The sequence below is a fragment of the Dendronephthya gigantea genome, unplaced genomic scaffold (genome assembly GCF_004324835.1).
Source record: "Dendronephthya gigantea isolate DGI-Jeju-01 unplaced genomic scaffold, DenGig_1.0 000010F, whole genome shotgun sequence".
Lineage (NCBI taxonomy): Eukaryota > Metazoa > Cnidaria > Anthozoa > Malacalcyonacea > Nephtheidae > Dendronephthya > Dendronephthya gigantea.
In genome coordinates this window covers 3,154,751-3,166,614 of record NW_021163020.1, presented here as the reverse complement: position 1 = coordinate 3,166,614, position 11,864 = coordinate 3,154,751, and the positions used below count along the sequence as shown (strand labels likewise).

Here is an 11,864-nt window from a genome sequence, read left to right as displayed (position 1 = left end):
TTGCATTATTCTTAACAAGGTTATTGTATTGGATTTCATTATTTTTCATACACACATGCAGTAATCATATTGTGCCTATATATACCATAATGATACAGCACGGTTAAACAAGTCTACAAGTAATCTTATTATTCTTTCATAGTACATGATTGTTGTATAATTGTAAATTTTCGTATTATTTATTTAACGTCGGTTAAATATAAGCTAAAATATCTCTAAGGAATAGCAAGGTAGATAAGTGAAAGTAGAAATAGAAAGTCGAATCACATGTAAACATGTTCCACGAACACGTTCAAATTACTTAAATTAAACTTCCTTTATTCGGGAACTTCAAAACATTAGGACTTCAAAACTATTTATAATTATAGTTTAAATCAGTCGGAATTCAAGAAATTCAAAGCAAATTACGAGGGATCATGACACAACTGGCAGGGGTTGATCGACAAGTTTTCTCCATGTTTCCGCTGCGTGTGGAGGGTCGTGCATCTCTTTTTGAAGCTTTGGTATTGTCGTATTGATGTATTCCGTACGATTGGCATTCGCACGATTTTCAAGTTCTTGGCGGTTACCATTCGACCAAATTCCAATACCAAAGAAAACACCAACCCAGATGGTACTAACTGGGAACGTCTCTCCTGTTAACTCGTCTGTCCATTTGCTCCATACCACCGTTACTCGTATTAGCCAGATTTCGTCTCTTTTCACCTCAGTGATCAGTGCTTTCCTCGAAGTCTTCACACTTTGCCAGGTTTTATCTGCGTGATCAGCGTAATCAAGAGCATACTTCTGGATGGTTTTAATGTAGGATGATTGATGGGGATCATCAACATTTGGATCAACATACGCCAACTCTTGCAAAAGCGACAAGTGAACTCCAGCGCCGACTATGAATACTGCCAACGCGGATTCGGCAAACAAATTCTGCTGAAGCACAGCGATCATGTTGATTGCTAAATTACTGACTTTTGGTTCTAAAAGACGATGCAAATCATCTTTAGATGCACCAGAAGCTTTTCGGGGGTTGTAATCAAATTTGATCCACGTCGTAGTTCCGTTTATCTCCCCGTCAATTTCGCTGATGGTGTTCGCTGTTATTTCTTGATGCATTATTTTTTCGATCTCTTCGTAAACTTTGGTGAAGTAGCTGGGGACATCCTGAGCGAAGATACTGTCGAACATTTCTGCTCCCACTTTATACCCAATACCACTTAAAACTCCTTTGAGCAAATTCGCAGCAATTTCTCCAACTATAACGCTGGCCATGTTGATGCACTTAACTTGGTGATACAACTACCTGTGGAAGGGAAAACGAGATGAATAAAAAAGCTCAACACAGTAGAAACCATTTCTACATGCAGCAACGGATAATAGATAAGATTCTCTATTTATACCTGAAAGTGTTTTATCTCTTTCGTTAAGACGGCCGAGTCTAACTTATACTCCGTACGTGGTTCCCGCAAAAATACTGTGGTTTCAGGAAAATGCTGTTCTTGTAAGTAAATCTGAGCTGATAAAACCAGTTAAGCCAGAAACAAATCCTGTTTCACGGAAGTGCCTGCTTGGGACTAAGTAAAACGTCCGGCCACATTTTTTGGATCATACAAAGAATATATGGAAAAACCTTAGAAAACTCGATATAAACATCCGATTACACATCAGACCATTATTGATTATGAAATCAGGTGGTCATATGGTGAAATCAAGTCCCATGTGCTAATCTAAGCGGATGATTATTAACAGCTATTTCTATATTAACTTCGCATCCTAATGATCTTGAACAATTCCTTGTATTGATGCCTAAATAGGTAAAAACACTTAACAAACACTTAATATTATTTTCGGCACGAGGTCCTGTCGCGTCAGTAAAGCTTTTGGGCAGCGGTTTTTCCACGACTTCACTTTTCCTTGTCAGCAGTTGCTCTAAATCCGCTGTACTTTCGGATATATTAATGGATATATGTATACTTCGCGTGTATTTTTGTCGCTTCCCTTTCCTGGTTGATTTATAGCTTCGGTTTCTGACTTGTTGGATAGTTTGGCCCAACTTTGGGCTTGATGGGTTGTCCCTGGGATTGACTGCCCGCTTTCGGTTTCATTTAGGGTTTTATGGGTTGAATTAGGGATTGTACAGGATTTGTGTTCAGTTTGGGGCTTGATAGGCCATTTACTTACTTTTCCCGCCACGGCTTGCGGGAAATTGACGCCATCAATGTAATTCCGTGCAACCAACATTTTTTCAGGAGTTTGCAATTGGTTGTTAAAAGCAATGTTATTTCGTCTGTTGTTAGGGTATTTTGACTTTGGCTTCGTTGTTGGAGTTGGTTTACGCGGGAAAATAGCAGGGGGGTTGGTATAAAAAAGGCTGTCTCTCAATTTACGCACGAAATGCGCTAGGTGTATTTTGATTTTCTGGTGTAGTAACATTGAATCATAGACATAGAATGGAACTTATTATTAGTAAAAAGTTGGACTAGTATCTGTCAATTTCATTTCTGTAATTCTGTGCGTATATATACGCTCTTCAACGGAATAGTGGAGCAATTTATAGTTTGAACTCCATCAACATGATTGTTGCTCGAACTATCTCCAGTCCTTCGCCAAATTTGAAGCTCATTTTTGAAATCGTTTGTTGTTGAATCCAACCCGAAGACCTCTTCGATTGCATCTCGTAAACGGTCTGTTAATATTACCTCGATTAGCATCGAAATGAATGCGGAGAAATCTATATTTTTACTATTTTGAGATCTTATTGTGTTCCATATGTTTCGATCATTCTATTTCAGAATTTTAATGAGTGAGAATTTAAGAGTCACGAGTAGTGGCGACGATATCCGACACCTTCCGGTAGGAAAAGGGGTGTGAACTGGACCAATTGGTGTAATATTAGCAGCAATAATAATCCTAGGAGTTCACATGTTCACACTTGACACAGTAGTAAAGATAATTCACATGAAGGTTGTCTTTCCAAGACAACTCTGAGCTCCACAGGAACCATAAGACAAAGAAAATTCCGAACAGGGTATATTTCATTAATTTCATACACACACGCAGTAATGATATTGTGTCTGTATCTCCGTGATGATGCAGCACGGTTAAACGAGTCTACAAGTAATCTTGTCATATACTTCATAGTAAATTTTCGTGTAATTTTTTGAACATCGGTTAAATATAAGCTAAAACATCTCTAAGGAATACCAAGGTAGATGAGTGAAGGGAAAGTAGAATCACATGTAAACGACCTCTCCTTGTGCCAATATTTAATGTCCATAAACACGTTCAAATTACGTAAATTAGTCCTTTATTTGGCGAACTTCAAAACATTATTTATTATTTTCAATTTTCAAAATAATTCAAGAAATTCAAAGCAAATTACGAGGGATCATGACACAACTGGCAGGGGTTGATCGACTAGTTTTCTCCATGTTTCCGCTGCGTGTGGAGGGTCGTGCATCTCTTTTTGAAGCTCTGCTATTGTCGTATTGATGTATTCCGTACGTTTGGCATTTGCACGATTTTCAAGATCACCGTAGCTACCATTCGTCCAAACTCCGCCGATGAAATCAGTAGCATCTGTAAACTTCTCTCCTGTAAACTCGTCGGTCCATTCGGAAGTATAATGGTAGTCAGTTGGAGGTCGGCCGGGTGGTGGTGGTATGAGTTGGCTTTTTATTTTCACCTCAGTGAACAATGCCTCCCTCGACGTCTTCACACTTTTCCAGGTTTTATCTGCGTGATCAGCGTAATCAGGGCCATACCCCTGGATGGTTTTAATGTAGGATGATTGATGGGGATCATCAACAATGGGATCAACATACGCCAACTCTTGCAAAAGCGACAAGTGAACTCCAGCGCCGACTATGAATACTGCCAACGCGGATTCGGCAAACGATTTCTGCTGAAGCACGGCTACCATGTTGATTGCTAAATCACTGACTTTTGGTTCTAAAAGACTATGCAAATCATCTTTAGATGCACCAGAAGCTTTTCGGGGATTGTAATCAAATTTGACCCACGTCGAAGTTCCGTTTATCTCCCCGTCAATTTCGTTGATTGTGTTCTCTGTTATTTCTTGATGCATTATTTTTTCGATCTCTTTGTAAACTTCGGTGAAGTAGCTGGGGACATCCTGAGCGAAGATACTGTCGAACATTTCTGCTCCCACTTTACTTCCAATACCACTTATGACTCCTTTGAGCAAGTTCGCAGCGATTTCTTCAACTACAACGCTGGCCATGTTGATGTACTTAACTTGGCGATACAACTAACTCTGAACTCTGAAAGGGAAAACGAGGTGAATAACAAAGCTCTATACACAATAGAAATCATTCCTACTGCGATGGATAATGGATATGACTCTCTGTTACCTCAAAATGTTCAAAATCTCTTTCTGCAAAGACGGCCAAGCCTAACTCTGTACGTGGTTCGGGGAAAAATATTGTGAATTCAGGAAATACTGTTGTTGTAAATAAATCTGAGCTGATAAAACCAGTTTAGCCAGAAACAAATCCTGTTTCACTGAAGTGCCTGCTTGTCACTAAGTAAAACTTCCGGCCATATGTAAGCGAGCGCTTTTTTTGATTATACAAAGAATATATGGAAAAACCTTAGAAAACTCGTAAGAAATCTGAATCCACATTATCTAATGAGTTGGACCCTTCAAATGAAACATACTATTCATAAATACTCTAGCTACAACAATTTTTCTATGTCTTGTTCATGAAAGTGAAAACCCGAACTACAGGACTGCAAATGAATCGTCTTACCTGTGCTTGGGAATATATTCGATGCCAAACAGGTGCATAACGCCGTGGTTGCACAGAGGTATACGTCCTTGTGTGGGCAGGATAGTAGGGCTTCTGCGGACGAGGAGAGTAAAATTGGCCTCGCGGCACTGCAGGCTGATTGTTACGGCGCTGTGGGGGCCCATACGTGACCAGAGCTTCCGGGTAGTGTGGCTTTACTTGATTCACCCCACCTATTATGAATTTACAGTGTTCGTTTTACCAGTTGATCAAATTAACGTGTGCTCCTCTACTATACCGGCTACAGACGATATTATCTATTTATTTTTTAAGACGAATAGCTCAGAACCACGCCTAAACACGTATCTCTCGACGAAAACCTGTAAACAGCAACGCAGGCTATCTCAAAAAGCTATCGCAGGCTTCCTCTTCCAATTTCAATTTTTTGGAAAATGCATATAAGCTTTGAGACTGGGTTAATGTAAATTCTAGTCTGATTTTTTATTTGATCTTATGTACGTAACTGCACCTCCATGCATGGCTTCATCTGGAACGGTTCACTGGCACTAGATCGATTAGAAATTGTCTCACTGGTCAAGAAAAAATAGTTTAAATTAGGTTTATCTCGGGTGAATACTGAAATTATAAGCGATGAGCTTTTGTCAGACACACGGGAATAGCATTGTAGCAGACGATACAAATGTAGACAATCAACCTTCCTTCTGTCTTAAGTTCCCTTTTGTTCTTTCACAGGATCAAAAATACTTTCTATGGTGTACATCTGTATGAAGCACAGGGGACCGTTGGAATGTAGTTTACAAAAACTATAGCTAGCTATTTCAATCTTTCTTACCAATTTTTCTTGTCAATCTCACAAACACTATAGCTGGCTATTTCAATCTTACTGTAAGGATTATAGAGAGATCCATACGTCACGGTTCCTTGAGCAACTGAAATTAAAGTGGCAACACTACTAAGCATGAAGAGTAAAAGAATATTCATTTTGCCTGCCTGACTTTCTTAATCCGAACTCTTCACCGGCATAGCCAGACTTTAACGCCCCTCTTCATAGAGTCGAATGCGAGTTTCCACAGGAGCCATAAGACAAAGGAGATGACTCCGAACAGGGTATATCTCTATAATTTCATACACACATGCAGTAATGATATTGTATCTATATCTCCGTGATGATGTAGCATGGTTAAACTAGTCTACAAGTAATCTTATCATGCTTCATAGTAAATTTTCGTGTAAATTTTTGAACATCGGTTAAATATAAGCTAAAATATCTCTAAGGAATACCAAGGTAGATGAGTGAAGGGAAAGTAGAATCACATGTAAACAACCTCTCTTTGTGCTAATATTTAATGTCCATAAACACCTTCAAATTACGTAAATTTGACAACCTTTGTTTGGCGAACTTCAAAACATTATTTATTGTTTTCAATTTTCAATATAATTCAAGAAATTCAAAGCAAATTACAAGGGGAACATGACACAACTGGCAGGGGTTGATCGACTAGTTTTCTCCATGTTTCCGCTGCGTGTGGAGGGTCGTGCATCTGTTTTTGAAGCTCTGCTATTGTCGTATTGATGTATTCCGTACGTTTGGCATTCGCACGATTTTCAAGATCAGCGTAGTTACCATTCGTCCAAACTCCGCCGATGAAATCAGTAGCATCTTTAAACTTTTCTCCCGTCAACTCGTCGGTCCATTCGGAAGTATAATGGAAGTCAGTTGGAGGTCGACCGGGTGATGGTATGGGTTGGCTCTTTATAGTCACCTCAGTGAACAATGCCTCCCTCGACGTCTTCACACTTTTCCAGGTTTTATCTGCGTGATCAGCGTAATCAGGAGCATACTTCTGGATGGTTTTAATGTAGGATGATTGATGGGGATCATCAACATTTGGATCAACATACGCCAACTCTTGCAAAAGCGACAAGTGAACTCCAGCGCCGACTATGAATACTGCCAACGCGGATTCGGCAAACGATTTCTGCTGAAGCACAGCGATCATGTTGATTGCTAAATCACTGACTTTTGGTTCTAAAAGACTATGCAAATCATCTTTAGATGCACCAGAAGCTTTTCGGGGGTTGTAATCAAATTTGACCCACGTCGAAGTTCCGTTTATCTCCCCGTCAATTTCGTTGATTGTGTTCTCTGTTATTTCTTGATGCATTATTTTTTCGATCTCTTTGTAAACTTCGGTAAAGTAGCTGGGGACACTCTGAGCGAAGATACTGTTGAACATTGCTGCTCCCACTTTACTTCCAATACCACTTATGACTCCTTTGAGCAAGTTCGCAGCGATTTCTTCAACTACAACGCTGGCCATGTTGATGTACTTAACTTGGCGACACAACTACGTCTGAACTCTGAAAGGAAAAACGAGGTGAATAACAAAGCTCTATGCACAATAGAAATCATTCCTTCTGCGATGGATAATGGATACGACTCTCTCAGTATTACCTGAAAATGTTTGATTTATCTCTTTCTGTAAAGACGGCCGAGCCTTACTCTGTACGCCCGGGAAAAATACTTCCCATGACTTCAAAAATGACTTCAGGAAATACTGTTGTTGAAAATAAATCTGAGCTGATAAAACCAGTTTAGGCCAGAAACAAATCCTGTTTCACTGAAGTACCTGCTTGTGACTAAGTAAAACTTCCGACCATTTTAAGCACGTCCTTTGGATTATACAAAGAATATATGGAAAAACTGAAAAACCTTACAAAACTCGTCCAAACAAAATTCCTTGTATTGATGCCTAAATATAGATAAAAACACTTCCGGAGGCGGTTGTATAAAACTCTTAACAATATTTGGCATAGTTAAGTCGTAGTTAACTCTGATTGGCCAATTCTGTCGTTAACTACAGTTGAAAGTTTACTTAACTGGACAGGCCTCTATCGACAGAGACGCTGCCACGCTGCTCCTTGGTTATATATTTCAATTATTCTAATCATACATAATCAGTAAAGCTAGGTATGGTTTGGAAACACTTGTTCTATCCTTTTAGAAGAAAATGGACTTTGAATTGCTCAACAGTACTGTTGAAATTAAAAAGCTTTCTGGACATCGAATCTTAGCTCATTATAGACGCTTTAAAATTCCACTAGGTTGGCAGACAATGCCTCTTTTAACTCAGGCGGTTTTGCGAGATTGCTACTACTACAGCTTTGTTCTAATCAATCGTATTTCCTCGTTGAAGTCCATATTTTAGTTTCTCCACATTAAACAAAGGTTTCCCAACATTCCTTTCTGTCTCAATTTTTTCCTTTTTGCTGGCGTTCTCGTCTTTCACGATCTTCTCCGCTTTTGATTTCAAGGTTAGATTCATCAGATCTGAAGCCTTATCTTCGCCCTCGGCTGGTTTTTTCGAACTATCTTTCATCGGGACAGAACTATGCCCATGAGATACCGCTTCCTGATTTATCTCGCTCACCAATGAAGACTTTAGATTTGGTTTCGAGGCACTGTTGAGCAAATCAAACATTTTCACGGCAGTTTTCGTTGAATTCAGAGCATTAGAAAGGTCTGTTCCCGCCACACTTTCCGAAATTGTATTGTTAATTTTACTTATATCTTTATTTTTCCCCGTCTGCTCTTCGTTTGGCATTTCGCCTTTGTTATTATGCGCAATTGAGAAGTTCAGGACATTCCTCGTATCATTTTTTCCCGCTATACTGGTTTTCATAAGTTTTGTATACTTTCGTAAAACATGCAAAACTCGTTTCAAAAATTGCGAATTGTTGCTGTGTAGAACTTTCTGTTTAAGGAGCCCAAGGTCTACCTGGGCAGCGGCAAAATTAGCAGTTTTTCCTGGAAACTCGGGGCTCATTGGCTGTTTTTGACCTGTGTTATTCTCGGTACGAGGTCCTGTCGCTTCAGTAGAGCTTTCGGACAGCGGTTTTTCAGCGACTTCACTTTTCTTTGTCAGCGGTTGCTCTATATCCGTCGTACTTTCGGACTGCGTATTTTTGTCGCTTTCCTTATTCTTCGCGACAGTTTTTTCGGCCTGGGTAATTGTAACACGTTCACTTCCTGGTCGATTTACAGCTTTTGTCTCGGGTATGATCGCTGGATGTACTGTGGGCTCTTCGTTGAAGGTTACCCGGCTTCCACCGGGAGATCCCATCGAACCCAGTTTCCTTGTAGGCGGCGCAAAATTTGTCGGTCTGTGCTGTGATTTGTTGCTGACGTCATCGTCATAGTAAATAAGACCTTGTTTCATGGTATTCCCTTTCAAGGTATCTTGAAGTTTATTTACTTTTTTGAGAAAGGTAGATAATTTCTGGCCTGTCGGAGAGTTTGGCCCAACTTGGGCTCTGATAGGTTGACCCTGGAATTGACTGCCTGCTTTCAGATTCATTTGGGGTTTTATGGGTTGAATTGGGGATCGCACAGGATTTGTGTTCATTTGGGGCTTCATAGGCCATTTACTTACTTTTCCCGCCACGGCTTGCGGTATATCGACGCCATCAATGTAATTCCGTGCAGCCAACGTTCTTTCAGTAGTTTGCAATTGCTTGTTAAAAGCGATGTTATTCCGTCTGTTGCTTGGGTATCGTGATGTTGGCTTCCCTGGTGGAATTGGTTTACGCGGGAAAATTGCAGGGTTTTTTGGTATATGATTTCTACTGTAGGTACCAGGGGCTATAGGCTGCGCACTAAGTCTCTGGGGAAATCGTGAGTTGATTGATGGACGATATAAGATCGGTTGTTTTAGCGCCATGGTTCTAGTGAGTGGTGTTTGAGGGATTCCGATCGGCTGTCTAATAAGTGGCTGTGTAACGAGAGGCTTTATTGGTTGACCTATTAGACTAGCGCTCATTGGCCTAATCGGCTGAATTTGCTGTCGAACGGCAGAGTTCATTGGTTGTCTTACAACTGGTCTAACAGCGGCTTGACTGGTAGGCATGAAGTATCTTTGGGCCGCTGCAGGACGGGTGTAGCTCCTAATTTGACCAAGAGCATTTACTGGCTGGGGATGATTTTGAGCGTAAACCTGCGGATGGGTAAGTACGTAGGGCTGCGACTGGGCAGGCGGGTTACTTCGCGGTTGTGCTGGTCTGTACACTAGACGTGGTTGACCATAGGTGTAGGCCCTTGTCTATAGGAATGTAGAAACAGATAAATTGGGCATGAATATGTTGGCAGAAATATTATAAATCTTTTCAACGGAACTAATCGAGACGATCCAATCGAGACGATACAATCAACGAAAAGATAGTGGTGGATAGGGCTCATCCAATTCTCAAAATAAATTTGAATTTCGTCAAATCTTTACCGGCTCAAAAATTTAGCTAATATAAAACTAAAGTATTATTGCTAGTGATGATGAACCAAGTTAGGATAGCGTAAGAAATCTGAATCCATATTTATCTAATGAGTTGGACCCCTCATATGAACCGTACTATTCATAAATACTCTACAACAATTTTTCTATGTCTTTGTCTTATTCATTGGAGTTAAAACCGGAATTACAGGACTGCAAATGAATCGTCTTACCTGTGCTTGGGAATACATTCGATGCCGAACAGGTGCATAACGCCGTGGTTGCACAGGGGTATACGTCCTTGTCTGGGCAGGATAGTAGGGCTTCTGCGGACGAGGAGAGTAAAATTGGCCTCGCTGCACTGCAGGCTGATTGTTACGGCGCTGTGGGGGCCCATACGTGACCAGAGCTTCCGGGTAGTGTGGCTTTACTTGATTCACCCCACCTATTATGAATTTACAGTGTTCGTTTTACCAGATGATCGATATCAAATTAACGTGTGCTCCTCCACTATACCGGCTACAGACGATATTATCTATTTATCTTGTTGTTTATTAAGACGAATAGCTGAGAGCCACGCCTAAACACGTATCTCTCAACGAAAACCTCTAAACAGCAACGCAGGCTATCTCAAGAAACTATCGCTGGCTTCTTCTCCTAATTTGAATTTGGACAATGCATATAAGCTTTGAGACTGGGTTAATGTAAACTTTTTCTGGTCTGATTTTTTATTTGATCTTATGTACGTAACTACACCTCCATGCATGGCCAAGAAAAAAAAGTTTAAATTAGGTTTATCTCGGGTGAATACTGAAATTATATGCGATGAGCTTTGGTCAGACACACGGCAATAATATTGTAGCAGACGATACAAATGTAAACAATCAAGCTTCCTTCTGTCTTCATTTTCCTTTTGTTCTTTCACAGAATCAAAAATACTTCCTATGGTGTACATCTGTATGTAGCACAGAGGACCGCTGAAACGTAGTGTACAAACACTATAGCTGGCTATTTCATTTTTTCTTACCGTAAGGATTATAGAGAGATCCATACGTCACGGTTCCTTGAGCAACTGAAATTAAAGTGGCAACACTACTAAGCATGAAGAGTAAAAGAATATTCATTTTGCCTGCCTGACTTTCTTAATCCGAACTCTTCACATAGCTAACGCCCCTCTTCATAGAGTCAAATACGAGTCTTTGCATGCGAACTTAGCCAATTTAAAACTGTTATTGTCTATATCGTCTATATGACGACATTCAGTAATAAGTCAACTCTCATATATAGCGATAAGACAGCTTGAACAAACTAGAACAACATTAACAACAGGTTTTTGTGGCGGAAGAAAATGTAAGGATAAAAACATTGGTAAAAATAAGTTCTGAACTTGTTGTCTCGTTCTTCAATAACTTGATTTATTGAGGAAACGAAATTTAGGGAGGAATAATTTGTTTTTACTACCTGCAGGAACAACAGGTCTCTGAATAAGGTGTGGCAATGTGACTGCCAAGTCAGCCGTTTCATCACAAGTTGCTAAAGGAATTAATCTGATTAGCAGGTGTTTATATCTAATTAAACTAGACTAAAACTAATTTGCTGCTCTGGATACTACGTTAGATTTAAGTAAGTTGTTGTCTTGTCGAGCCGTAACAGATCCAGGCTGTTCTATCATTGGACTGCTGAACATGTTCAGGGAAGGGGTGCTCGAATTTTATCCTTTCTCAATGTGTCAGAACGGATACCCAGACGGGCAATCAGTATACGCTTGGTCCCATCATGTGAACACAGTGTATAGATTATCCAAAAAATGTGTCTGAAATAAACTTATAACTAGTTA

General features: G+C 40.0%; 4 protein-coding genes across 4 annotated transcripts; all 4 read right to left on the bottom strand.

Moving 5' to 3' along the window:
* Window positions 1-9: 9 nt before the first annotated feature.
* LOC114518409 lies at window positions 10-1,454 on the bottom strand. The gene is made up of 2 exons (XM_028538399.1): window positions 1,392-1,454; window positions 10-1,294 (listed from the first exon to the last, which is right to left on the bottom strand). Exon 2 carries the CDS (start codon window positions 1,261-1,263, stop codon window positions 415-417), a length of 849 nt encoding a protein of 282 aa, XP_028394200.1. The 5' UTR covers window positions 1,264-1,294; window positions 1,392-1,454; the 3' UTR covers window positions 10-414.
* Window positions 1,455-3,051: 1,597 nt separating this feature from the next.
* On the bottom strand, window positions 3,052-4,454 carry LOC114518377. The gene is made up of 2 exons (XM_028538356.1): window positions 4,365-4,454; window positions 3,052-4,274 (listed from the first exon to the last, which is right to left on the bottom strand). Exon 2 carries the CDS (start codon window positions 4,232-4,234, stop codon window positions 3,380-3,382), a length of 855 nt encoding a protein of 284 aa, XP_028394157.1. The 5' UTR covers window positions 4,235-4,274; window positions 4,365-4,454; the 3' UTR covers window positions 3,052-3,379.
* A 1,757-nt stretch (window positions 4,455-6,211) lies between these two features.
* On the bottom strand, window positions 6,212-7,276 carry LOC114517965. Its single transcript, XM_028537819.1, has 2 exons — window positions 7,219-7,276; window positions 6,212-7,124 (listed from the first exon to the last, which is right to left on the bottom strand). Exon 2 carries the CDS (start codon window positions 7,082-7,084, stop codon window positions 6,212-6,214), a length of 873 nt encoding a protein of 290 aa, XP_028393620.1. The 5' UTR covers window positions 7,085-7,124; window positions 7,219-7,276.
* Window positions 7,277-7,476: 200 nt separating this feature from the next.
* Window positions 7,477-11,211, bottom strand: LOC114518488. The gene is made up of 3 exons (XM_028538489.1): window positions 11,055-11,211; window positions 10,261-10,472; window positions 7,477-9,862 (listed from the first exon to the last, which is right to left on the bottom strand). The coding sequence occupies exons 1-3, from the start codon at window positions 11,149-11,151 to the stop codon at window positions 7,934-7,936; spliced, it is 2,238 nt and encodes a 745-aa protein (XP_028394290.1). The 5' UTR covers window positions 11,152-11,211; the 3' UTR covers window positions 7,477-7,933.
* Window positions 11,212-11,864: the final 653 nt, after the last annotated feature.

Bases quoted from the DNA above. Each gene is read 5' to 3' on its own strand.
- LOC114518409 (XM_028538399.1), bottom strand. From the start codon at position 1,263: ATGGCCAGCGTTATAGTTGGAGAAATTGCTGCGAATTTGCTCAAAGGA.
- LOC114518377 (XM_028538356.1), bottom strand. From the start codon at position 4,234: ATGGCCAGCGTTGTAGTTGAAGAAATCGCTGCGAACTTGCTCAAAGGA.
- LOC114517965 (XM_028537819.1), bottom strand. From the start codon at position 7,084: ATGGCCAGCGTTGTAGTTGAAGAAATCGCTGCGAACTTGCTCAAAGGA.
- LOC114518488 (XM_028538489.1), bottom strand. From the start codon at position 11,151: ATGAATATTCTTTTACTCTTCATGCTTAGTAGTGTTGCCACTTTAATT. The intron at 10,473-11,054 runs GTAAGAAAAAAT...AATTCATAATAG, and splicing joins ATCTCTCTATAATCCTTACG to GTGGGGTGAATCAAGTAAAG. The intron at 9,863-10,260 runs GTAAGACGATTC...ACATTCCTATAG, and splicing joins GAATGTATTCCCAAGCACAG to ACAAGGGCCTACACCTATGG.